General features: G+C 43.0%; 2 protein-coding genes across 2 annotated transcripts in view; one reads left to right on the forward strand and one right to left on the reverse strand.

Moving 5' to 3' along the window:
- Positions 1 to 5230: 5230 nt before the first annotated feature.
- The window catches only part of ntrk3a (neurotrophic tyrosine kinase, receptor, type 3a), a gene marked incomplete at both ends in the record, with an annotated part of 165790 nt that continues 146218 nt past the window's right edge, over positions 5231 to 24802 (reverse strand). The window contains 3 exons of the mRNA XM_080438187.1: positions 5231 to 5416; positions 6451 to 6609; positions 16618 to 16861. Of these exons, the coding sequence (XP_080294313.1) occupies positions 5231 to 5416; positions 6451 to 6609; positions 16618 to 16861 (589 nt within the window). The remainder of the gene's footprint in view (positions 5417 to 6450; positions 6610 to 16617; positions 16862 to 24802) is intronic.
- Positions 11358 to 13355, forward strand: LOC308092056 (integrator complex subunit 9-like; the record flags this gene model as incomplete). Its single annotated transcript, XM_080437849.1, has 1 exon — positions 11358 to 13355. One exon carries the CDS (start codon positions 11358 to 11360, stop codon positions 13353 to 13355), a length of 1998 nt encoding a protein of 665 aa, XP_080293975.1.

A 24802-nucleotide genomic window follows, 5' to 3' on the forward strand; every position in this document is an offset into this window, starting at 1 on the left:
ATTGATGCAAACAGAATGTTTTGCCATAAGGATACAATATGACAGATTGCTACTGTAGGTCAATCTGTGGTCCATGCTTTATGTGTTATACTTTTAACTGTGACAGTAAGGTCCATTGAAAGTCAAGGTGTAAGGGCAGTTAGCAAAGGTTTGTTGACACATTTACACCTTTTCTATATTTGACTGACGAATGAGGCAAATTACCACATTTTGAATGCAGATCGACATGCGAAACCGGCAAACAAAATGACGTCCATCAAATTAGGCACATTTTAATGTGCTATCCCCCAAGCTTAACCACTTCCAACCTGGCTTACCTATTTTGGGCAACATTAAAAAAAAAATCAGTTTTCAAACTTTTCAGAAATTGTGAAAATAGCAGATGTATGAGCTTGTAGTTTGGCAAATTTGTTTTCGCTATTGCCGTACATGGAGTTATATAGGGCTTACTATAAGTGGTTAAACAATGCAATATATTGGCAGCAAAGGAGCAACTTTCACTAGCTAATCCGACACTGGTATTTTTGTAATGTATACCAGTGGTTCTCAACCTTTTCTGGATCAGGGCCCACTTGAAAATCTCTAAAGTGTTCGGCTGCCATGTTAAGTGGTCATATGGGTGGGCCGCATGCATTTTCAGAGCACGTTTACTCTAACAAATAAGTGTACTTATAATAGCTGATCTACAAGGTCACAACGTGTCGCATGCTTGTAGATTGGCTATTTTCCCAGAATAGGGATGCTCGGGTTCAAGTGGTTAAACAACAATGACGGCATCATCACTTAAGCCGCAGCATAAACAATAAACATAAATGAATGTGTATACGCTTTTCCAGTTCTGTAATTGGTACCTTTGTGGGAAAGCAGCTGTAATGGTGGAGTACAATTAGAGAAGCATACTGGGGGGAGGGGGGGGGGGGTGACTACATGAGTGGGGGTCATCCTTATAATGATGTCACATAATAATCATCACTTCGTACATTTTACTCAGTCTGGCAGAGCATACAGCAACATGATTATTTTTTTTATCAAGCCTCTCAGAGCAAGGAGTGCCTTCGAAGTCATGATGAATAGTGTAGCTTATATGTTTATCCATGCTTGCTATGCTAGTGCTACACCACAAGGTCCTGAGTTTTAATGTGAACAGACTGACCTTTCACACACGCTCAAATTAAATTAACACTCAGGATTTTGCGGTGTACCCCAAAAAACACAGAACGAACGCTTGTCATGACTTTTAGCCTCTTTAGACCAAAAGGGTATCATCAGGGTTTTACGTTGCTAGGTAGTCAGTTGTTTCAAGAGGCTTTCTAGTGACCAATCCTGGTCTATGCGGAGGCGAGGGTTGGAAACATAAACAGAAAAAGGTTTGCTTGACAAGTACATTTTTAACCTGGATGTTGTTTTATCAAGTCAGGCAGCAAAGATGCGTTAGGGAGGGGAAAATGTATGCCCAATTTTCTATGTACAGCATGAAGAAATAATATAATTAAAAGCCAAAAAGGAGGTATCCCAGAGCGGGTTCCTTTGGCAAAATAACTGAGACAAACAAAACGACATTATGCGAAGAAAACCAAACGCTGAAAGTGTTAAATAGGTGGTTAATTAAAATGACTTCATGTCTGATCCCGAAGCATGACTTTTACTCCAAGTAGCTTGATAAAATACTGGCTCTCTAATAATAATTCACATTTTTCACTTGACTGACTCTCATCAAAAAATAAAGTAAAAACAATGACCATGAATTGAAAAACGTATGATTGGTAGATTATTTTTGTTAAAGTGGTGACTGACACACACTCTATGATCAGACAAAGTAAATAATAACAGTAATAGCAAATGAAAATAAACGTTATCAAAATATCTATTGGCTTTCACTTAACTATTTAACAACACATCGAGAAGCTAAAAAATAATCTAAACAAGAAAAAATGAAATAATTTAACATATCTTGAGACATAGAAATTTACATTATGTACAGCCATTTTAAATTAACACATTTTTGTTCATTGACTGGTAACTTCTCCTTTTGTGTCCTTTGACTTGAGAAATGTTCAGTTCCCATAAAGCTGTTACTGCCAATCCCGTTTTATAATCTCGAGTCAGAGAGTGGATCCCACCCAGTGGATCCCAGTAGATTCCAGTGCACTAAGGCTTCCTTCAAGCAAATCTGTCAAGGGCTCATCCCAGCCAATCACATTTCTTCGAAGTGGTGATCAGTTTGTTTCTGCCCGGCGACAGAATGTTCCAATGGCTTTGGAGCATGGCAGACATCCACACTTTGATTCAAAATAAAAATAAATTAAAAAATATATAGAATATATATTTATAAAAAGAGAACTGAAAGTGTCACCTTGGGTAGTTTGATCTTGTCGAGCTGCAAAGGTTACGAAAAAAGCAAACCGTTTGTCCAGGGTTTTCAGTTCCTCTTCATTTTTCTATATTATTTTCCTTTTATCCTTGTTTTTTTTGCGTTTTTCATATTTTTTTTTGCAATACTGAGAGTGCTGAAAGTAGTTTGTAGGAAAAAAGAGACACGTTTACAGCAAATGTACATTTTTAGCAGGTAAACAAAATGTAAAAGTGCTTTTTTTTCTTATTTTTGAAAGACTGCTTTTGTTTTCCAGTGTTTAGAAAGAAGTAGGAGGCACTTGGGTCCATCTCTATGGCGACAGACAGTGAGTCAGGCCACACTTCTAGGCTCAGGATTGGAAGGTCCGGTCCAAGGTCAGGTCCTTGCACACGTGACAACTAAACGGGCAAACGTGGGACCAGCACACTGAAGACAGGTGTTTCCACACAGAAAGGTTAAGTATGTTTGACAGAAGTACAGTAGGAATTGACACAGGACCAGCACTAATGGGGCACAGCAGTTGTAATGGAGCACACATTTGTTTTCTCACATGGTTCCCTAGATGTTATAGCTCTTCTGATTGCAGTAGTTCTGACAAAGAAACGCTGTTCCCGTTCTCACGCTGTGAGACTGTGACTTTACTGCATTGTAAAGACACAACTGCCACAACTGCCACAGTCTTTTTATTGGTCGAGGTCTAGAATGCGGTAATTGTAATGGTGACATAGCCTTGGAACAAAACAGAGATTTTCTTTATTTCTTTTTTCAATCAATTGTGACATTTGTGTCTCTCTGTCAGTCTTGGACACTAACCCCAAATATCCAGTGAAATTCTGTGCTTAGTGTCCATACTTCTCCATACATAATACAGAACTCAAAGGGACTGTACGATTGGGTAACAGCTGTGGCTTTAGGGTAAGCACTTCATATTTTGAATTTGCACATCCTTGGAGAAGTACAGGCATTAAACAGGGAATTCCAGCGTCTATCTGGGGTTAGTGTCCAAGAATGACAGAAATGCACAAATACAGTCTTATTCCAAGGCTACGACGACGACTTTCCGCAATATTTAGGTTTGGATATTTCTGTTCCTTCTGTGTTTGTATCAAAAAACAATTCAGCTGGTCCCAGCCAAAACGGACATCTTCAATGTGAGTCCCATGGACACCCCAGTTGCCTCCGTGCAGATGACACAGCTGTCCAGTCCTGCCCCTGAACTTCCCGGTTCCAGTAAGGCCCGTCCATATGGTTAAGCGTTAAGCCATCACTATGGTACAACAGGGTATTTTGTCCGAAGAAAGTGGTAACACAGTAACTTTGTAAGGTCCCAGACTTTGTTTTGGAACAGCAAAAGAGAATAGGATTGTCCAGAAGTGGATCAGACCAGACGAGTAGATACCAGACCAGTAGATACTAGACACGATCAGGAAATAGAATAGAATAGAATTTGAATGTTGCAGATACAGTCTTCATGTCAGATGCCAAGTAATGTGATCCTGTTCGGTCTTATATAGAATATTGTAGCCTCACACACACACACACACACACACACACACACACACACACACACACACACACACACACACACACACACACACACACACACACACACACACACACACACACACCATGATGACACTATGGAGGGTGTTGGTTTATGTTTTCAGTCAACAGGTCTTAAACCTCAGTTATACTTAGCTGTGTGTCGGTGTCGTCGAAAATAGCAGATCTACAAGCTCAGTTTCGCCGCATGACACCAACGCTCAACTAAGTATAAAATCGGCCTTCAGTTCTAGAGAAGGGGCAGCGACATGGCGTCCTCGTAGTAGCGTGACCTGGCCAAGTCGTCGATGGCTCTCGAACCGACAAGCCGTGCAGATGTCTTAAACTCTCGGAAAAACAGATAAGCCTTGGATAAGATTTTAGCTACTAAGTAACTACTAAGTTATATACTGCAGTAGTCTTGTCATTTAGGCTAAACGCACAGAGACGCTTTCTGTCGACATCCCTTATTACACGTTTCATGCTGAGCTTCCCAACAACTCATCGCTCATTTACACACAGTGGGAGTCTAAGAGGATTTTCCGGTGTTTCTGTTGGCCACGCATGTTTCCAGTGAACATCCTGGAAGAGACGAGCCAATTCCAGGCCAAGTAACTAAGGCCGTGAGCAAGTTAACCAAATATATTCCAGGAAAAAACGATTGGCGACACAAATCTTTGACACGGCTATGTCAAGATTCGTCAGACTTGCCAGGGCTGTCGAAAGCTAGAGAAATAGGAGCTGGGCCATTTCTGGGCCAGGTGCAATGAGTGTCCAGGGAGGGATGTTTGAATCGTGGCCAGGTTCAAACCGAGCTGTACCAGTCCAGCCCAGGATACATCCAGAAAGGTATACAGAAGTAGATCTGTCTATTAAAATCAGGTCAAATTACATCCAGGTTTCGATAGAACACACAGGCTAGATGTTAAGGCTGGCACAATGACCAGGGCATCAAAATAAAGCCATCCAGACCCAAAACCAGGCCAGATAAACAGAATCTTCAACGTTTGACTCAATCCAGTCCACAGTCCAGTCAAGTCTAGTTATTATGTCCTGTTCAAATGAATGGGAGATGAGACCATGGGGCCAAGGTCAGGCTATAGACCAGATCACTGAAGTTTAACGAGGTCCAATCAATTGAGTCCATTATACTGCAAAGCAATCCTTTTTTTTTACTCTAGTGAAGATCATCTACTCCATTCAATCCCATCCGGTTCCATTCTGGTCCATCTAATTTCAGTCAGTCCCAGTTCCGTTTCTGATCTATAGTCCAGTCTAAGAGCCATCTCACTCACACAACGCAACTCTTTCCACTCCTCTCTCCTCGTCTCCGTCTTATCCCAGTATGTCCAGGTATACGGGCGTGGCTTTCATCAGGGCAAACACCATCTTCTGAATGTCCTTGATGTTGAGGCGCTGCTGTGGCTCCCTCTGCCAGCAGCCCAGCATCATGTCGTACACCTCCTTGGGGCACACCCTGGGTCGCTCCAGCACCCGGCCCTGGGTGATGCACTCTATCACCTGAAACACAGAGACACACACACACTTGTGGTTAAGACCTGAGGCGATTCTTTAAAAAAATCTAAATCCTAACAGTTTTTTGGAAAAAATCAAAAACATTTTTTTTCAAGATTTTTCAAAAATAGCAGATCTACAAGCTCATTGTGCGGCACTCGGTGCCGCGCTATGAGCTTGTATATCTGCTATTTTTGAATAGCCAAAGAAATCTAAAGTGACACAGATGCGTTCCAGGTCTTAATGGGTTCATAACAGTGGTGGAAAAAGTACTCACATGTTTAACTTAAGTAAAAGTATCAATACTGCAATGTAAGAAGTACTCCGATTACAAGAAAAAGTCCGGTGTTCAAAATGTACTCGAGTAGAAGTACAAAAGTTTTCAAATATAAAAAATCTTTTGAAAATAGCCGTCCCCATTTAGCCACCATTTGAGATTTAATACCTGCTTAATGTAAGCACACGTTTGACGTTTGTGTTTCACAGGAATTACGATTGTACTTCTACAGAAAATAGATTATTATTTTTTGCATCTGTTGTTAACTAAGGTACTGTATGTCCCCATTATGCTCTAAAAGGGTGAAAAACATATTTTTCATTTCAGCTCGCCTTTAAGGGCATAATTATGTAGTGCGAGCAGTAACTTTTAGCTGTGCATAATGCAATTTATGAGCTAAAAAAAGTGGTTTCCTACAGAGAAGAATCAATACAAGGTTTTAAATTGTGCCATCATGCTGATTTGCATAATGGGGCATCCATTATTGCCAAACCAAGGTAATTATTAGCCATCAAGAAGTTAAGTTGTTTTTCATACAACCTCAAACATTATTCTACTTCCCATTATTGTTTATATAACCTGAATGTCGTTAACTACTTTCTCGTGGTTAGAGTGTCCTCGGCAAGGCTTACTATTACAGGCAATATATTACAGACGAGACGACAAAGTATATAGTGGTTAAGATATTTAAATAATACACTTCATATGATCTCTCACACATTCATAAGCTATACACATGAAGTGAAAGGCCGTGATTCCTTACCTCATTATTGGCCAGCTGGAACCATGGCTGTTTTCCATAAGTAAAGATCTCCCACAGGATGACGCCGAAACTCCACACGTCACTTTCAGTGGTGAACTTCCTGTACATGATGCTCTCTGGAGGCATCCAGCGGATGGGCAGCATGGTGTGGCCTCCCACCTGCACACACACACACACACACGCACACACGCACACACACACACACACACACACACACACACACACACCACATACATGGAGATTAGTCGTTCTCAAAGTGGGGTCCGGGGACCCCTAGAGGTCCTTAATTGAGGTGAGATAGAAATCAGTTTAACCACTTTAAACCTAAACATTGGCTGTTTGAAAATGAAAAAAAAAAATCTTGAAAATGTTTTAACAATTTGGAATATATTTTTGAAAACATTTTAACAACACAAATCTTGTATGAGGGTCTCTGGCACAAAACATTTTTTTCTGATGGCGGGCCGCGGACAAAATACACATATGGGTAACCGTAGTCCCTCAAGGCTCAATACTAGTGTATTTTATGTTTTCTGTTATTGTGGGGAAAGCTTTCGCTGAAAATAGCCGATCGTCAAGCTCACAATGTGACGTGCATACCGATGCTGGGGTTTAAGTGGTTAATTAAGGGGTCCTTGACATGAAAAAGTCAGAAAGAATTTATCATCATAAATTGGGTGAGCTGTCAGCGTAGATAGTGTACTATTTGTAGATCTGGTGGCGGGTTGGATCTTCCTATTAACTTGCGCATGGCTAATGGAGGTGGATATTAAAAGATGTGTGACGGACAGAGAATGTATGTCCCATCATAGCGCATGAAGATCACACAGAGAGTGAATCATTACTCATGCTGTCTAAGTTGAACTGTGACTGCTGGAAGGTCATGAAGCAGCTTGACTAATTTAGTCCAACGCACACTTCCTAATGGAGACTATAATGAATGACTTCCTCCTGAGACACAGGTTTTACAAAGAGGGGGGGTCCGCCAAGGGGGGCCTATTGGAAAGAGTGTAATCGTTGCTGTCGGGTGGAAACCTTGTATGTCCAAAACCTGTTCCTTTTTAAAACTATTATTACTATTTTAATCCATTTAGACCTAAGGCCGATAAAAAAACGTATGTTGCTATATATATACATACAGCTAAAATATGAAATGACAGAAGCTTTCTCGGATTGAATGGGTTAATTGTGAAAATAGCCAATCTACAAGCTCAAAACGGGCCATGATGTGACGCGTTGTGGGCTTGTAGATCGGCTATTTTCACTACTTTTGTGCAATACTCTTGTATGACGAAATAGGGCATTCATTTACTGAAATGATACTGTATGTATAGCCTATACAAATTCAAATTCAATTATCAATATTATTGTGCCAGTTTAACGACTTTCAACTGGGTGTCCCTATTTTGGCCATATGATTATTTTCAATGATGTTCAAACATTTTCTAAATGTTCTGGAAATAGTGAAAATAGCAGATCAACAAGCTCACAGCGCTTCACAATGCATTGGGGGGCTGCAGCCAGAGGCTATAAGGCTATTTGGGGGTCATGGGCGTGGAAACTTTTAGGAACCCCTGGTCTAAGCCAGTCACAAAGATCCCTACTACATTATGCTATGCCAAAGTGTTCATAACTTTACCAGCCTCCTCCAGCCTTCCTATTATCACTTGCCCTTACTGTTCTTCCACAATCGGCTAGGGGTCCAGTTCACGCAAATTCAAAGTCAGCATTACTAAAAAGATGAATCCGTTTCAAAAATGAAAGGCATCAAAAAGCAAAAGAAAACCTATTATTTTGCTAACTAAGGAGAATGCAATAGATATTGCAGCATCCCCGGGCACTTAGTAGCTGAGGAGAGACTTCTCGGAATGCCTTGGAGCGTGCCTATATTTGCTATTATTCTGTTATTGTGTTATCGGTTATTGTTTGCCTAGGGGAATGCGTTGGGAGGAGTTATGTGTCGGTTGAGATTAATGCTATTGGGTTTGTGTGAACGTAATCATTTATTTTATGTGTATGTGTTTTGGGGCAAAACCATGAGTGAGAGGGGGTATAATCGTGTTGGGCAAACATTTGTCATCATTATGCCGAAAAAAGACATTGTTGACTCTGAAGGCATTTGAGCTGGGTCCTGCGATAATTATGATACATTCTGCCAAGATGTATTGAGATGGTTTCAGGCTTCATTAAATTCAGGGTAGGCTAACTGCTATGTGTTTAAGGGTGTAATTCGATGGCAAATGAATCACTTATCCCATCATTATTTTCCCTCAACATGTTTGAGGCCCAGGCCTAGCGCTGGAGTTCATCCCAGTGAATGCAGGCACCACCCAGGCCTGTCTGAATACCAAGTACATCATTCTGAGCTAGTAACATTCAGCAAATGATTGGTGGAAACAGTGTAAAGTGTGTTTGCAAGGCAGCTTACATCCCTTGTACAGTAAAAGGATAAACTACTGTACATGGTTAAACTGCTTCTCCGTTTCAACAACTAGCAACTGCTGACGTCGTGTTGATGATGTGCATGGGCATGGGTGTTTTTCTGCACTGCAGCACCCTCGGGTCATGTGGGACATACACGCGCGGTCAATCGTTTGGACCGTGCCTGAGTTCTGCTCGGGACAGTCAGACTAAAACAGAGATTCAGTGAGTTTATAGATTAGATTAGACCCTAGCCTTGGATCACAAGACGATCATCTGTCAGGACCGTCTTGGACCCTTTTTGGTCTATAAAGGGCTTACCCCCCATGGCTACGGATGTTACAATTATGTATGGCCCCTCAGAAGTACCCGTATATTCCGTATTGTTCAATAAAAAGCATTTTAATCCGATCGGTGGCCATTTTCTCCTTTTGCTTTCAAATACGCGACCCTATCGGTTGGGAGGTGTATTGCACTCTGATACATAATAACTCTATGAGAAAATGGCCACCGATCGGAATATGGAATACACGGGTACTTCTGAGGGGCCGTACATAACATCCGTGGCCATGGGGTAAGCACTTTATATTTGAAATCTGAATGTTTATGTAGATGTACGGACCAAAAAAGGAGAAAGTGCAAACACTATTTTGAAGATCATCCAAGACTGCCACATAATATATGACAGTCTTGTATCAAGGCTAGACTAGACCCTAGACTACTCAGGAACGACGGAAGCCGGGAATGCATGATCCCCCTGGTTATGCAATAACTGTTGAACCTGCTGTAGCCATAGTATCAATTTGTATCTGTCTGTCTGTCTTCCTGACTGTGTCCCTTTTATGCCCATATTTGGAAATCTATGTATCTGTCTATCTGTCTGTGTCCATTTTATGACCATATATGGAGATCTCTGTGTCAGGCTGTCCTTGTCCCTTGTATGCCTCTGTATGCCTGTATGCCTGTCTGTCTGTCTGTCTGTCTGTCTGTCTGCCAGGGGCGTAGCCAGAACGCTGGCAGCAGCTGGGCCTGGGCATTTGTGGGTGGGCACCCGCAGCGCGCGTGCGTGCGCGAGTGCCGATTTTTTGGGCGGTTTTGTGCGGATTTGGGAGTTTTTTTGATACTTTATTTCGGTTTTAGGGTTAGGGTTGTTAGAGGGTTATTTAATTCTTTTTTTTGGGAGTTTTCTTTATACTTTAATTCGGTTTTAGGGTTAGGGTTGTTAGGGTTATTTAATTATTTTGGGGGAGCCAGCCCCCCAAACTCCTGAAATGCATAGAAATCTATGAAATCTAAATTAAAAAATCCATGAAATGTATATTAATTATATTGAATTATTATATATTAATTATATTATTTATGTATTTATTAACTGTTAATCCATTATGAAGAATTCCGTTTTCCAGATGAGCATAACAACATAAGTTATTCTTTAAATGGGCACACTATGTAATTATATTGATTAATAAAAAAACAATTTTATATATATGCACTTATAAAAATGACTGAATATATAAAAAAAATCACACCCTGTGTGAAGTGGGCGGTGTCTTGCTAGCTAATCACAATACTGAATGGAGTCAACCAATCATGTACAAGAAATAAATACATTTATTGAAACACTCTTTATGATGGACGAAACCATAACTTTTTTTTTAAAGTTATGGTTTCTTATATAGGGCTATGCACATGTGTCATGTGACACTGGCCAATCACAGTCCTGAATAGACTGTGATTGGCCAATCACGGTGCAGGGTTAGGCGGGGTACTTTTTGGCCAATCACAGCGCAGGATAATTGTACACATTTCCAAACCTCACTTATAGGGGCGGTTTCACCGCCCAAAAAATATAGGGTGGGCACAACAGCCAGGTGGGTGGGCCCAGGCCTACCTATGCCCACCCGTGGCTACGCCCCTTCTGTCTGCCTGTCTGCCTGTCTGTCTGTCTGTGTCCCTTTTATCCCTGTATCTGTCCTTGCCCCTATTATGCCCATATGGAGATATGTGTATCTTTCTGTTCTTGTCCCTTTTAAGCCAATATATGGCGATACCATACTGTATATGGGTATGTCGATTGGATCTGTGGTTCTGGACAACCGGATCTCCATACATGCCTATATATGGGCCTATTGGTCGTAACGGTTGTTTTCAGGATTTCATTTAATTCCTTGGCCTACTGGCAGTGATCAAACCAATGGTTTGTCATAACCAAGGTACATAGAAAAAGTACAAATAAAACGGTCTACAGGTTTGGTAGCCAGCATTGGATGATGTCAGTCAGCTATGATGACAGTATGGTGATATCAGACATGTCCATATTTGGCAAATTCCAGGCAATGGTTACGTGACATAATCATTGCCTCAACGTCGATAAAAACTCCAATTGAAAAGAAAATCATTTATTGTTAAATACATTCAACGAGGATGTTCTAGCAAAACTTGCTAGCTTAAACCTCATTCTGAATGTTTTCAACTAGGCCTACAAAATGAAACTGTACTGTCTGTCGGGTCACCCTAATTTTCCTTGCAATGTCCTCAGATTCAAGTCCACCACCATCATGTTGGACTGCGCACTGGATACCACCTCGGTCCTTAACTTCCTGCCCCTGCCTCTGGTGCATAGTCCAAGGCTCTCCAGGCTGCCTGGCTGGGTGTCACAAAATGGAATGCTAAACATGGAGAAGGAGCTGAAGGAGTGTGCAGGAAAAGTGTTTGTGGACTCGCAGCCAGAATTCCGTGTTCCTGAGAGAGAGCTGCTGGATCTGTCTACCGTAGATGTCATCCTGATCTCCAACTACCACTGCATGATGGCCCTGCCTTACATAACGGAGAACACAGGCTTCACCGGGACCGTGTACGCTACAGAGCCAACTCTGCAGATAGGCAGACTGCTGATGGAAGAACTCGTCCACTTCATGGAGAGAGTCCCCAAAGCTCAGTCTGCCACCTGCTGGAAGAACAAGGAACTGCAGCCGATGCTCCCTGGGCCACTGAAGGGCGCCGTGGATGCGCGGGCATGGAAGCCATGTTACGGTATGCAAGAGGTCAACTCCGCCCTCAGAAAAGTGCAGCTCGTGTTCTATTCGCAGCACGTGGAATTGTTTGGAGCGGTGCAGATCTCGCCCATTAGCTCCGGCCACTCATTGGGAAGCTCCAACTGGATCATCCAATCGCATCACGAGAAAGTGGCTTATATGTCTGGCTCCTGCGTCCTCACCCCCACACACCCACAGCCCATGGACAGGAGCTCTCTGAAGAACAGCGATGTTCTGATTCTGACGGGCCTCACCCAGATGCCCACCTCCAAACCGGATGGCATGCTGGGAGAATTCTGCAGTAACCTGGCGATGACGATTCGCGCAGGGGGCAACGTGCTGGTGCCGTGCTACCCGTCAGGGGTGATCTACGACTTGTTTGAGTGTTTGCACCAGTTCATCGAGAGCGCCAGCCTGGGAACGACGCCTTTCTATTTCATCTCGCCCGTTGCCAACAGCTCACTGGAATTCTCCCAGATCTTTCCCGAATGGCTTTGCCACAGCAAACAATCCAAGGTCTACCTCCCGGAGCCTCCTTTCCTTCACGCCGATCTGATCCAGACCCACAAGCTGAAGCTCTACCCCAGCATTCACGGAGACTTCAGCAGCGAGTTCCGCCAGCCGTGTGTGGTGTTCGCCGGACACCCCTCTCTGCGCTTCGGAGACGCCGTCCACTTCATGGAACTGTGGGGAAAGTCAAGCCGCAACACCGTCATCTTCATTGAGCCGGATTTCTGCGACCCAGATGTCCTGGCTCCCTACCAGCCCCTGGCCATGAACAGTGTCTACTGTCCCATCGACAAACGACTCAACTTCAAACAGGTGTCCAAGCTGCTCAAGGAGGTCCAGCCTCTCCACGTGGTGTGTCCGGAACAGTACACCCGGCCTCCCCCGTCCCACTCCCAGCCCCACCGCTCGAACCTCATGCTGGAGCTGCAGCCTCCTCCCATTCCCTACCGACGCTGCTCCGTGCTCAGCCTGCCCTTCAGACGGTGCTACGAACGCATCCACCTACTGCCGGAGCTGGCCAGATCCTTAGTGCGCTCCGAAATCACATCGGGCGTCTCCGTAGCGCCCGTGTCCGCCGTGCTGCAGTCCAAGGATAACAAGCACACGCTACAGTTGGTGTCCAACACCCCGCTGGCAGCAGCAGCAGAAGCTCCCCCCAGTAAGAAGAGGAAGCGTTCGGTAGAAGAGTCCCCGGAGGTGTTGGCCCAAAAACCCCTCCTCAGTGGCGCCGTGCCTCTGGAAGCTCTCCTGGCCACGCTGCACAAGAACGGCATCACCAAGGTGAAGGTGGACGAGACGGCCGACGGACACCAGCTCGACCTGGAGCAGAGGGACACGAAGATCCAGCTGGAGGAGAACAGCACGCACATCGAGTGTAACGACCAGCTGCTGCGCACCGTCATGCGAGACTTTGTGCTCCGCTTCCTGCAGAAGCTCTGATCTGCCCCCCCGAATCCTTGTCCGGTGGGTCTTCTAAAGCAGGGGTCAACGTTTTTCAGCCCAAGGACCCCTTAGCTGAGGGACAGATGAAGCAGGGACCCCCTCTATATTGTATAAAATTGTGTTTTAGTTTAAATTTAATTTTTTACTTGGTCTCTTTTCGCTCTACACCTATACCTCTTTGCCGAAAATAGCGGCCAAGTTACGATGCGAGGCGTTGTGAGCTTGTAGATCTGCTATTAACTTGTAGATCTGCTATAAACCCTATACACTTTGTTGACCGGGGTCCATCAGGGGTCTATAGCCCCCCCCCCCACTCTTTCCCTCTACATAAAATGTCTTTGCCAGAAATTGCCGATCTATACAAACTTATTATGTCAACAAGTACCATATTCTGTGCTCTGGTGACTGCGGGGAATATGTTTTAGGGTGGTAAAGTAACTTGTTCAGCAACCATTGACCAGTGTCATGTCTCTACTAATATAGAGTAGCATATGGGAGTCTTGAGTTGCTTGAGCATGATTTTCCTCCTCATTGATGTGCGTGCGTGTGTGCGTGAGTGAGCGTAGTGTGTGTATACAGTACTATACTGTATATCCTGTACACACACACACACACACACACACACACACACACACACACACACACACACACACACACACACACACACACACACACATTGTAGACTTTCTGTATGATTTCTTTCTGCACAGCACTGTGGTACCACTGGTACTGTAGTGGGGATTCATTTTCTGAGCACGTTTAATACTTGTGTTAATTTAACTATGAACCCAAGCATCCCTATAGCCTGTTGAAGCCCCTCCTTCCGGAAATCTCATTTCCATTTGATTTCAGGAAGGAGTCTGGCATGAGGGCTTATTTGGCTTTTTTTCGTCGTCCACCAAGTGGACAAGCCTATCAGCGTCCTTAGCCTGGTAAAGCCCCTCCTCGCTCATCGTTCTGTGATTGACAGCGAAAGTTGGCCAATCAGGTGGCGAGTTCGAGTGAACCCGAATGGATCCGAGTGCAGCCGACCAAAATGGAACGGCAGCCATTGTTTTCTGTGCGCTGTTTTCGTCTCTCTTTTAAAACTTCAAAACGCTCTCCAACTTCTTTTTTGAGGCACGGAATTTACTTTTAAGATATTGTGATTTGTTCGGATAGAATTTAGTTGTTTAACTTCATATATGCGGCAGGGGCGGGCAGTGACACGCATGTATTCGAATAAGGCAACCTATTTTCGGCATGGTCATTTCAAAAGTCCTGTTGTAGTACTAATTGGCTGAAGGGGAACAACTGCTGATTGGCTGAAGGGGTTGTCAGTCAACAGTATTATTCCCGCCCACAGACAAAAACACACAGGTTCTCATGCCAGACTCCTTCCTGAAATCAAATGGAAATGAGATTTCCGGGGGGAGGGGCATCCCTAGAAGCATCCCTATTTTGGGGCAAACATTCTGCGAAGGTAGCAGATCTACAAGCTTGCAGCTTTGTTTTTTTTGGCAAAGAGCTTTGGTGTAGAGGGGAAAAGGATGGGCCCAAGTATAGAGTCCCGGGGACACCCAGTCAACAAGGTGTGGTTAACTTACAAATAGATACATTTCATTACATTTAAGGCAAGATTTTGAAGTAAGTCCAGTATGTACATGCTCAGGGTTAAATTACCATTCCAGATTCTGCAGTGTAGCTTTAACCCTTACTGCTACAGTATACTAACCTGATTTCCATCACAGCTACGAGCTGACTGGCCATGGCCATTATTCAGCAACTCAGACATTAGAATGAGGGGTTTCACTACATTCAGTCAATGCCGAAAATAAAGTTTAAACCCACAAGACTGTTAAATTACAATCAAACCATGGAGCATTTTTTTCACTTTTAGAAGGTTCACAAACATAACTTTTAAAGACAACCGCCGAGATTTGTATTCATTGCCAACTTCAGATCCCTCCTGAGTACAAAGATATTTTTAACGTCTATAATCTGATGTCTTGTTTTTAATTGGATTTCTGTATTTCCCTTCTGCAAAACAAATGTACCATTGGGTAAAAATAAAGAACCTTGAACCTGAACCTCGAATCTGCAGTAACTAGGCAGGGGATACAATCAAATAAATACAAAAAACAATACAACAATAAGAACAATACAAGACAAGACATAACAGATATGTCATATGCCTTCATTCAAGTATATTAAAATCTCCATCTTTGATTAAAACTCTTGGCAGTCACTCTGAGCTTTCGCTCCTGGTCAACAACTAGATCTGGCCTTCAAAGGGTTCAAAGCTTAAGTAGTCCAGCTTTTTCAGTTGCTGTCTAAGCGTGGCCCTGGCGGGGCATTAGAGTCTGTCATTGAAGAGAAAACAGTCCACAGAAGCTACTTAGGAGGATGAGACCCACTGGAGTCGTTGGCATTTACTGCCAAATACAACTGATTTCCCGGCAGTCCAATTACGACGTTGAGGATCTCCACTGAATATACAGTATGGCTGGGCCAATGTTAGCCTACCATGTTGTGTGGAGACACCATAGACTGGCTCCTAGTGGCATCGCCTCTAAAACGGCAATTTTGCTTAAACTTCTTCAAACCAGGGGACCCAAGTGACAAACGTGTCATTTCCCAGTTCCAGGGCACATTAACCACCTTCAACTTGGTATCCCAATTTTGGGCATCATAGGCAAAATCTTTTTTAAAAATGGCAATTTCTGTAAATCACTTGTGCTTTATTCTTGCTCTGTAAAGCACTTTGAGCTGCATTTCATGTCATGAAAGGGGCTATACAAATAAAGTGTATTATTATTATTAAAATGATAAAATCAAGTCTAAAATGGCAATAAAAAAAGTTAGATATTTCTATTTTTGAAAGTATCACTTAAGTGGCTAAAGCGTTACCAATAAACACAGCACAAAGCTGAGCTTAGTTATGCTGTCTCTGAATCTGGCTGTTTGAATCCAAACTTCAGCACCGCAGCTGTCACTGCGGACAATGTGTTTCAAGAAAAAGCAGCACTTCTGTTCCAAAATAATACTCTGCTGTTTTCTGAAATAATGTCCCCCCATTCTTTCAAATCAATTCAACAATACATCTACAGTATAAAAGGTGTAAGGCTGACAGCAAGCTGCCATTTGCACGAGAGTCTTGTGTGCAGAAAAGAGAGAAACTAAATAAAAGCTATACAAACAGCCAATGAAAAAACTTGAAAGTTTGAAAACGTAATGTGTGTGTGCAATAAAGTTTTTATTGATTTATATTTACCCTTACCCTGTAGTAATCTGTGCTGTAGATGTCTCTGGACATTCCGAAGTCGCCGATCTTCACCAGAAGGCCGTTCCCCACCAGGCAGTTCCTCGTCGCCAGGTCACGGTGCACGAAGTGTTGCGAGGCCAAGTAGATCATTCCAGCTGCGATCTGACTGGCTATATGCAGCATCTGGGACAGGCCCAGCTCCCCATTGGTCTGCAGGGGCTGTCCGTCAACCAAGATCAGAGCGTCTGGCCCGTGGGCTCTGAGGAGAGGGACGAAAAGGAACCAATTAGGAAGTGAGTAAAAATCATTCATTAAAATGGGTCAGGTCCTGAGGTGCCTGGTTGTGCAGCCAATTAGTGCACTGGCCATATAATAATAATAATAATAATTTTTGCTACAGCCACCCCACAGCGGACTGAGGACCCGGGTTCCAATGTGACTGCTGTCATGTCAGGCATGTCTCCTCTAAACAGTATGTGTCCTCGGTTTGATGTCTCTCTTCACTCTCCTCATTTAAACCAGTGGTTCTCAAACATTTTCCTCTCAAGGACCTGTGAATTGATATGTATTTGGCTGCAGACTCCTATTTTAAAAGAGTCGTTTATACCCAAAAGATGTTTCCAAGATTATTCTACATTTTAAATGTTCTTTTCAAGATTTTACTGAATTGTTTGTAAATAGAAAATCTACAATTCACAATGCGTTGCACATTGTGAGCTTGTAAATTGGCTATTTTCAAATAGCTGAACAAACATTTTTGGGTTATTTTTGTTAGGCTGAGTTCAATCTGGGAACCCATAGTCAAAAAAAAGGGTAAAACTGCGCTTCGGCAGCGTTTTTTTCCTTTGAATTTGACTCTGTGGGGACCTCCCTATAGAGCATCGCAGTTCCCGCCCACTTCCTGGTGCCGGAAGGAAAAACTCAATGCATTTTTCCCATTGACATTTCCAAAAATATTTATATCAATTAATTTAAGCCTAGAATCAAGCCATCCAGGGTCCTGGTGAATCATGACCATAAAACGTTTTTTTTTCTGTGATTTATTTTATTTTATATTTAATTATATGATATACTATATTTAATAAATACCCTTTGTTTTGCCGTTTAAAAAAAAAAAAAAAATCACAGAATCAAACGTGTTATGGTCATGATTCACCAGGACCCTGGATGGCTTGATTCTAGGCTTAAATTAATTGATATAAATATTTTTGGAAATGTCAATGGGAAAAATGCATTGAGTTTTTTGCGGTGGAACCCGGAAGGGGCGGGAACTGCGATGCTCTATAGAATGTGTATAACAAGGATGTTGGCAGTTTGGTCCGCCCTCAGCCCTCCACTTCCGGTCCACGTGTCTTTGTTTACATTCCAAACATAACTAACTATTCACGTTGTAAACAGGAGCTCCCGACAGATTCAGCTGCGGAGCTCTGAATCTGTCTTGAGAGATTATAGGCTGAGTATAGGCTGTATAATTTTTTTTTTTGCTGGGGGTCCCTTGGGACCAGCTCTACTCCAAAGCCATGTCAGGAAATAGTCTGTAAATATTCATTAGTCATTCTCTATTTATTTATTTGTATAAATGTTTTCATGCGAGAGGCATCCACTCCATGGAAGACAACATGGTGGTGAGAATGAATGGGAGACGCAGTCGGAGACAATGTTGACATTAAGTTGTGGTTCAAGTCACGTCAGACAACGTTCAGCTCCTTTCCTTTCCTTTCCAGTGTGACTTCCCCTTAAACAGATGGTCCCGCTGGGCCGGTGGACTTGACACACTCAAACCAGTGCCAGCTATTATGACGTTCACACGGATAATCCTCTCAACAACACTGTGAAGAGCTCATAAGTGTGGCCTGTAATGACTAATGATTACTGTGTGACGCACCGTCGTCAGTGATGTCGCACGAGGCTTGCTGAGAATGTAGTGTCAAGGCCATTTTGGGCTTTGAGAGAGAGAGAGAGAGAGAGAGAGAGAGAGAGAGAGAGAGAGAGAGAGAGAGAGAGAGAGAGAGAGAGAGAGAGAGAGAGGAGGATTTATGCTGAGCTGTGATGACCTCTGTTTTTGGTTAAATCCTGTGTGTGTGTGTGTGTGTGTGTGTGTGTGTGTGTGTGTGTGTGTGTGTGTGTGTGTGTGTGTGTGTGTGTGTGTGTGTGTGTGTGTGTGTGTGTGTGTGTGTGTGTGTGTGTGTGTGTGTGCGTGTGTGCGCGTGCGTGTACGTGTACATGTGTCCTTCATTAAATGTGGGATGGAGGGTATTAGGTGCAAGTAAATTAGCGGTATCCTGAAAGAATTGATGCCCGCAAATTAATGGAAACACAATTACTGGGCTGAAATTAGCAGAGGCCCAGAGAGACGGACAGAAAACATTGTATCCACACACACACGTGCACTCACGCCCGCAAGTGCGCTCACACACATGCACGACTGCGCACACACAGCTTCAGCTCGGCTGCCAACTAAGTACCAATGTTCCATGTCACTGTGCAGAGCATCCTGGGAGCCAATAACATCCAGTCACGGTAGACATAATGCAGCTCATTAGCATATCGTTAGCATGCCAGCCACAGCTCTGTGTTGCAAAGCCTCATGAGAGGTGGCTGTCGTGATGAGCCCTAGAGTCCCTCTGATGCTGCTGGGACACACAGTCTGTGGAAAATAGACGCTATTCTAGGTGAAGACGATTGGTGTAGAGGGAAAAAAGCAGGTGGCCTAGTAATAGACCCCCCTGGGGGACTCCAGTCAACAAAGTATACCGGGTTTAAGTCGTGGGGAAGAGCTCACAGTATTAACCCATTGGGGCCTGAGGTTCCGATTCTGCAAAATGTCTTCTAAATCCTAAACGGTTTTCTGAAAAACGTATGTTTCTATATCAGTGGTTTTCAAACTTTTTTCATGTCAAGGACCCCCAAAATGATATGAATTTGGCCACGGGACCCCCATCTAAAAATATTTTGTTCCAGGGACCCCCAGAAGCAGGGAAGCTGGGTGGAGAGGGTGATATCGGTCATTGCACGTACTCCTACGGGCTGGGGACGGCACCTGTCAGCGGGGAGTGTTGGGCGGGATGAGTATAGGACGAAGGCTACCACCAGTAGGATACCACCGCAGTGACGACACAAAAATGTGCGTGGGGAGGAATCAATTGGCTTAACGACAAACGAGAAAAAGGGGTTAAAAATGATTGGCTACGCTAAAAAAAAAATTTAGATTTTATTTTCGGCGCACAGCTTTGTCGTAAAGGGAAAAAAGGAGCGGACCAAATATAGAGCCCTACTGTACCCGGGTCAACTAGGGTTTACGTGGTTAATTTATAAAATAATAATTAATAATTTGGTCTCCACTCCTGGGGTTTACTGTACATTTGCAAATATAATTTGTCCTCTGCATTTACCCATCCTATTAGGAGCAGTAGTGGGTGCTATTAATACTTCAACGGCGCTCGGGGAGCGGTTAGGGGTTAAACGTCTTGCTCAGGGACACTTCGACTCGTAGACCGGGGCGCGGACCGGGGACCTTTCTTTTTCCCAGATGGCCTCTCTCTCTACCCACACAGCTATGCCCCCCCCCTCCCCCAGACATTTTGTTCGTGGCTTAAATCTCAATATTTTATACTTTACACAGAAATTCTACTTTGCCTCATCTCTATATTTAAATATACATCCATTACCATTTCATTTAATTCTCTGAGGAAACTTATAGTATAGTATGTATCTGCATCTATACCACAGTTTGTACTGTATGTCTCATGATGACCAGTGGTGGAAAAAGTACTCAAATTCTTTACTTAAATGAAAGTATCAATACTGCAATGTAGGAATACTCTGTTACAAGTAAAAGTCCGGAATTCAAAATTTACATGAGTAAAGGTACAACAGTATTGGTATCAAAATGTACTTAAAGTACCAAAGGTAGAAAGTACTCATTATGCAGAATGTCCCATTTCACAAGTTTAACAAGTATATAAGTAGTAACATGTATAGAAATCCTTTGAAAATAGCAGATCTACAAGCTCACACTGTGAGCTTGTAGATCGGCTATTTTCAAATGGCCGAAATGTATATATGGCTGAAGTGGTTAATGTATGTTTTGTAAAAAATAATCAAAATCTACAATTAACTAAAGTTTTCAAATAATTGTAGTGGAGTAAAAGTACAATATTTGCCTCTGAGATGTAGTGGAGTAGAAGTAAAAGTACTGAAAACTGGAAATACACCAGTAAAGTAAAAAATACCTCAAAATTGTACTTAAGTACAGTACTTGAGTAAATGTACTTAGTTACTTTATACCACTGCTCACGACACTACTGACCTACAGTGTAGTACTTTGTTAGGTGACACACAGGGTTGTGTTCTTCCACCCTGAGCGTACACACAGTATTAACTCCCCTGGTTCTCCCTAGGATCCAGTTATATCAGGAGGACAAGGTGAAGCTAATGTTTCTGTCTGTCTGCCCTGGCTTTGTTCCCTGAGACCAGCTCATCCATCATAGTGTAAACCAAGCCAACTAATACACTCCACCAGCATTTACACTACGAAGCAAGACAGTGAGTTTAAAACGGTACTGAACTGTATGGTACTGTGATGAACTGAACAGTATATACGCACTAATGGTGTTGTGTGGAAAAGTGTCTCTGTGTGCTTAAAGGGATAGTTCACTCATTTTTTTCTATCGATTAGTCACCCCATGGACACTTGAATTCACGGATATTTTTCTTGTTTTTGTCGCATTCCTAAGCCAATAATTTGATGACCAGCGGACCGGTATAGGCAGCGGTTCCGGTATAGGAGACACAAAGGAGACTCTTTGTGTCTCCTACCGTAACCGCTGCCGGTCATCAAATTATTGGCTTTGGAATGAGACAAAAACAAAAAAAATATCCATGGGATGACTAATCGATTGAAAAAAAAAAGAAGTCATTTTGGGGGTGAACTATCCCTTTAACACTCGCATAGTGTGTATGTAACTTTTCCCTGTGTTTACATAACAAACACATCATTTCCATCTATACCAGCAGTCATCAGCCACTGGAGTATAGTGGTGGTGGTGTTTAGCAGTAGAAACACATTGTCCTCTCGCTGCAGTATTTTTGGTGTTTGTTTTGGGTTGCCCAAAAACATTCCCCTCCTAACTATGCTATTTAATAAGCTACTGTCGAGCAGTAAGTCCTGCCGAGGCCACTGTGTCGCTGTCCTTGGTGCTGACTGTAATGGCCATGTCTCTGGCTCTCTCTGTCTCTCGCTCTCTCTCTCTCTAACCCATTCAATCCGGGAACGCATCAACAAATGTCTACTAAGTACGTATGTTGCTATAATCAGTGGTTCTCAAACTTTTTCATGTCAAAGACCCCCCAAAATTATATGTATTTGGCTGCGGTACCACCATCTGAAAATATTTTGTTCCAGGGACCCCCCAGAACCAAAGATTTGAGTAAAAAATATTCCCTTTAAAAATATATATATATTCATAGATTCGCACACATTTTCAAGACTTTTCAAAAATAGCAGATCTACAAGCTCATATGAGCTTGTATATCTGCTATTTTTGAATAGCCGAAATATAAAATAATGGCTATAGCTAAAATCTAAAATGATACAGATGCGTTCCCGGATTAAATGGGTTAAGTACTGTTTTTGTGTCCCAGTGGAAATATTAAGTAAGTAGTAAGCTTTGCCGAGCCATGAGACCCATAGAGCAGGAGCCTATCTCTCCTGTTTCTGTAGTGTGTGGCTGTGATGTACAAGTACACCCCCTGGACATGAAGCTAGTATGTTGCAGGGACTTACTGTACCCCCAACCCAACCCTTGATGCTGAGTGCCAAGCAGGGAGACATTAGGTCCCATTTTCATAGTCATTGGTATGACCCGGCCGGGGGAATCGAACCCCTGACCATAAGGTTACTGCGGCTTTCAGGAATTAAACCATCGCAGTCACAGGAACGAGAATGGCCAGGAATCCAGCGGGAGCAGGATTTGGCTCTTTTGATATCTCCCTTCATGGTCATTCATTTATATGGCCGCTGGGGATATCTTTGGTTTTTATCCCTGCTACTGAGACTGAATTAAATAAACACATTTCCTTTTGTCTGATATGTTTGATGTTTTTGTTTGATAACATCACAATTTAAAGGGATAGTTCACCCCCAAAATGACTTTTTTTCTATCAATTAGTCACCCCACAGACACTTGAATTCATGGATATTTTTTTTGTTTTTGTTGCATTCCTAAGCCAATAATTTCATGACCGGCAGCGGTTCCGGTAGGAGACACAAAGAGTCTCCTTTGTGTCTCCTACCGGAACTGCTGCTGCCTACCGATCCGCTGGTCATCAAATTAGTGGCTTAGGAATGCGACAAAAAAATATATATATCCATGAATTCAAGTCTCCATGGGGTGAGTAATTGACAGAAGAAAATAATCATTTTTGGGTGAACTATCCCTTTATTAAAATATTTACTGTATGTTAAACACGTTAAACCGTGTCCCTATTTTGGGCACATTTACAAGACTAGAGTTCCAGGCCTTCAAACCCAGTCCTATATTGCACTGATATGATGGGAGCAACGGTCACCGAGTTATGGCCATTTGAAGTGTTAAACACTGCTGTAATTTCTCTTGTGTGCCTGTGGCCCCGAACCTGGCCGCTTGGGGGCCACACATGGTCCCTGGTGTATAGGGCTTCAGTGGTTAAGAAAATGTCCCCCCTGTATGGAGCCCTCTGCATCGATCAATCACTGTCTGATAAGATTGGTACATAACACCCAAAATACACAGACAGCTCCTTTCCTCTGACATGAAGTGATGCTTATACAACAGCCACTATTTTAACCCATTGAGACCGGGAAAGAATCGGAGTGAATTTTTCAGATTTCTTTGGCTATTAAAAAAATAGCAGATCTACAAGCTCATAACGCGGCACCGAGTGCCGCGCTATGAGCTTGTAGATCTGCTATTTTTTTATGAAAAATCTTGAACATTTTAGCAAATCTTTGAATACATATGTACAGTATATTGTTAAAGCGAACATTTGTAACTCAAATCTTTGCTTCAGGGGGGGTCCCTGGAATGATATATTTTGAGATGGGGGTCCTTGACATGAAAAAAAGTTTGAGACAACATACGTTTTTTCCACAAAAAAATGTTTAATTTGTAGAATCCCCCCAGAAGCAAAGATTTGAGTTAAAAATGTGGTTTCAAAATACATTATGTATTCAAAGATTTTCACAAAATGTCAAAAATAGCAGATCTACAAGCTCGTAGCGCGGCACTCTACAATCCCGGATTGAATGGGTTAACCAAAGTCTGCCAGTACAGTATGTTCTCTGGGAGGGCTAGCTCCGTTTGTCAGGCTGTCACTTCATCAGGCCGCTTTATTCTCAAAGACAGACTCATCCATCACTCAGTGTCAGGCTGGTTAGCGAGCCCACAGACAGCTTTAACAGGGCCCTCCGCTGAGTATTTTCCTGGAGTATTCTAACCTAAAGGCCTATGTATTAGTTCTACAGAGACACAGGAGGTTCCCAAACCGTTGCATTTTGAGGCCCAAAAAAAGAGACATTTGCTCGAATTAGCTAGCTAAGCTAACAGCAGACAGACAAACAAGGCTATTTTTTATTGGTATCCAGGAAACTGCATATTACGTTCGTATGGGTTTGCACTGCTGTTATCATGGACCACCCCAACAGAATTAGGAACACTTTAACATAATGGGCACATAATATAAGCCCTATAAAGAAAAAACAGCCTATTCGAAAATAGCCGAGCTTGGAGGTCAGCTATTTTTGAAAAAAGTGTGACTCTAAATATTTTCAAATGGGGCTCCGCAGCCAAATACATGAACAATATGGGGGTTCTTGACATGAAAATGTTTGAGAACCACTGTCATGGTCACTGCTTCCCAGTTATTAAGTTATAGGCCTACACACTCCCTAGAAACGTCCCAGCGCGGTCTCAGTCTCTCATTTATGGTACCCCCCAAAAAATGAAATCTCATGGGACAATCCCTTCAATAAAAATCATTGCCAGTCCCTGACCCCGGCCGCACACGCGCACGCGCACACGCACACACACACACACACACACACACACACACACACACACACACACACACACACAGGCGCACGCCCACACGCCAGGTGGGGTTAAGTGGCTTGACAGTAGCTGAATTCACTCAGTCACTCTCCCACCTGGATGTGTCAACC

Source organism: Gymnoscopelus braueri, assembly GCF_963280865.1.
Source record: "Gymnoscopelus braueri genome assembly, chromosome: 9".
Taxonomy (NCBI): Eukaryota; Metazoa; Chordata; class Actinopteri; order Myctophiformes; family Myctophidae; genus Gymnoscopelus; species Gymnoscopelus braueri.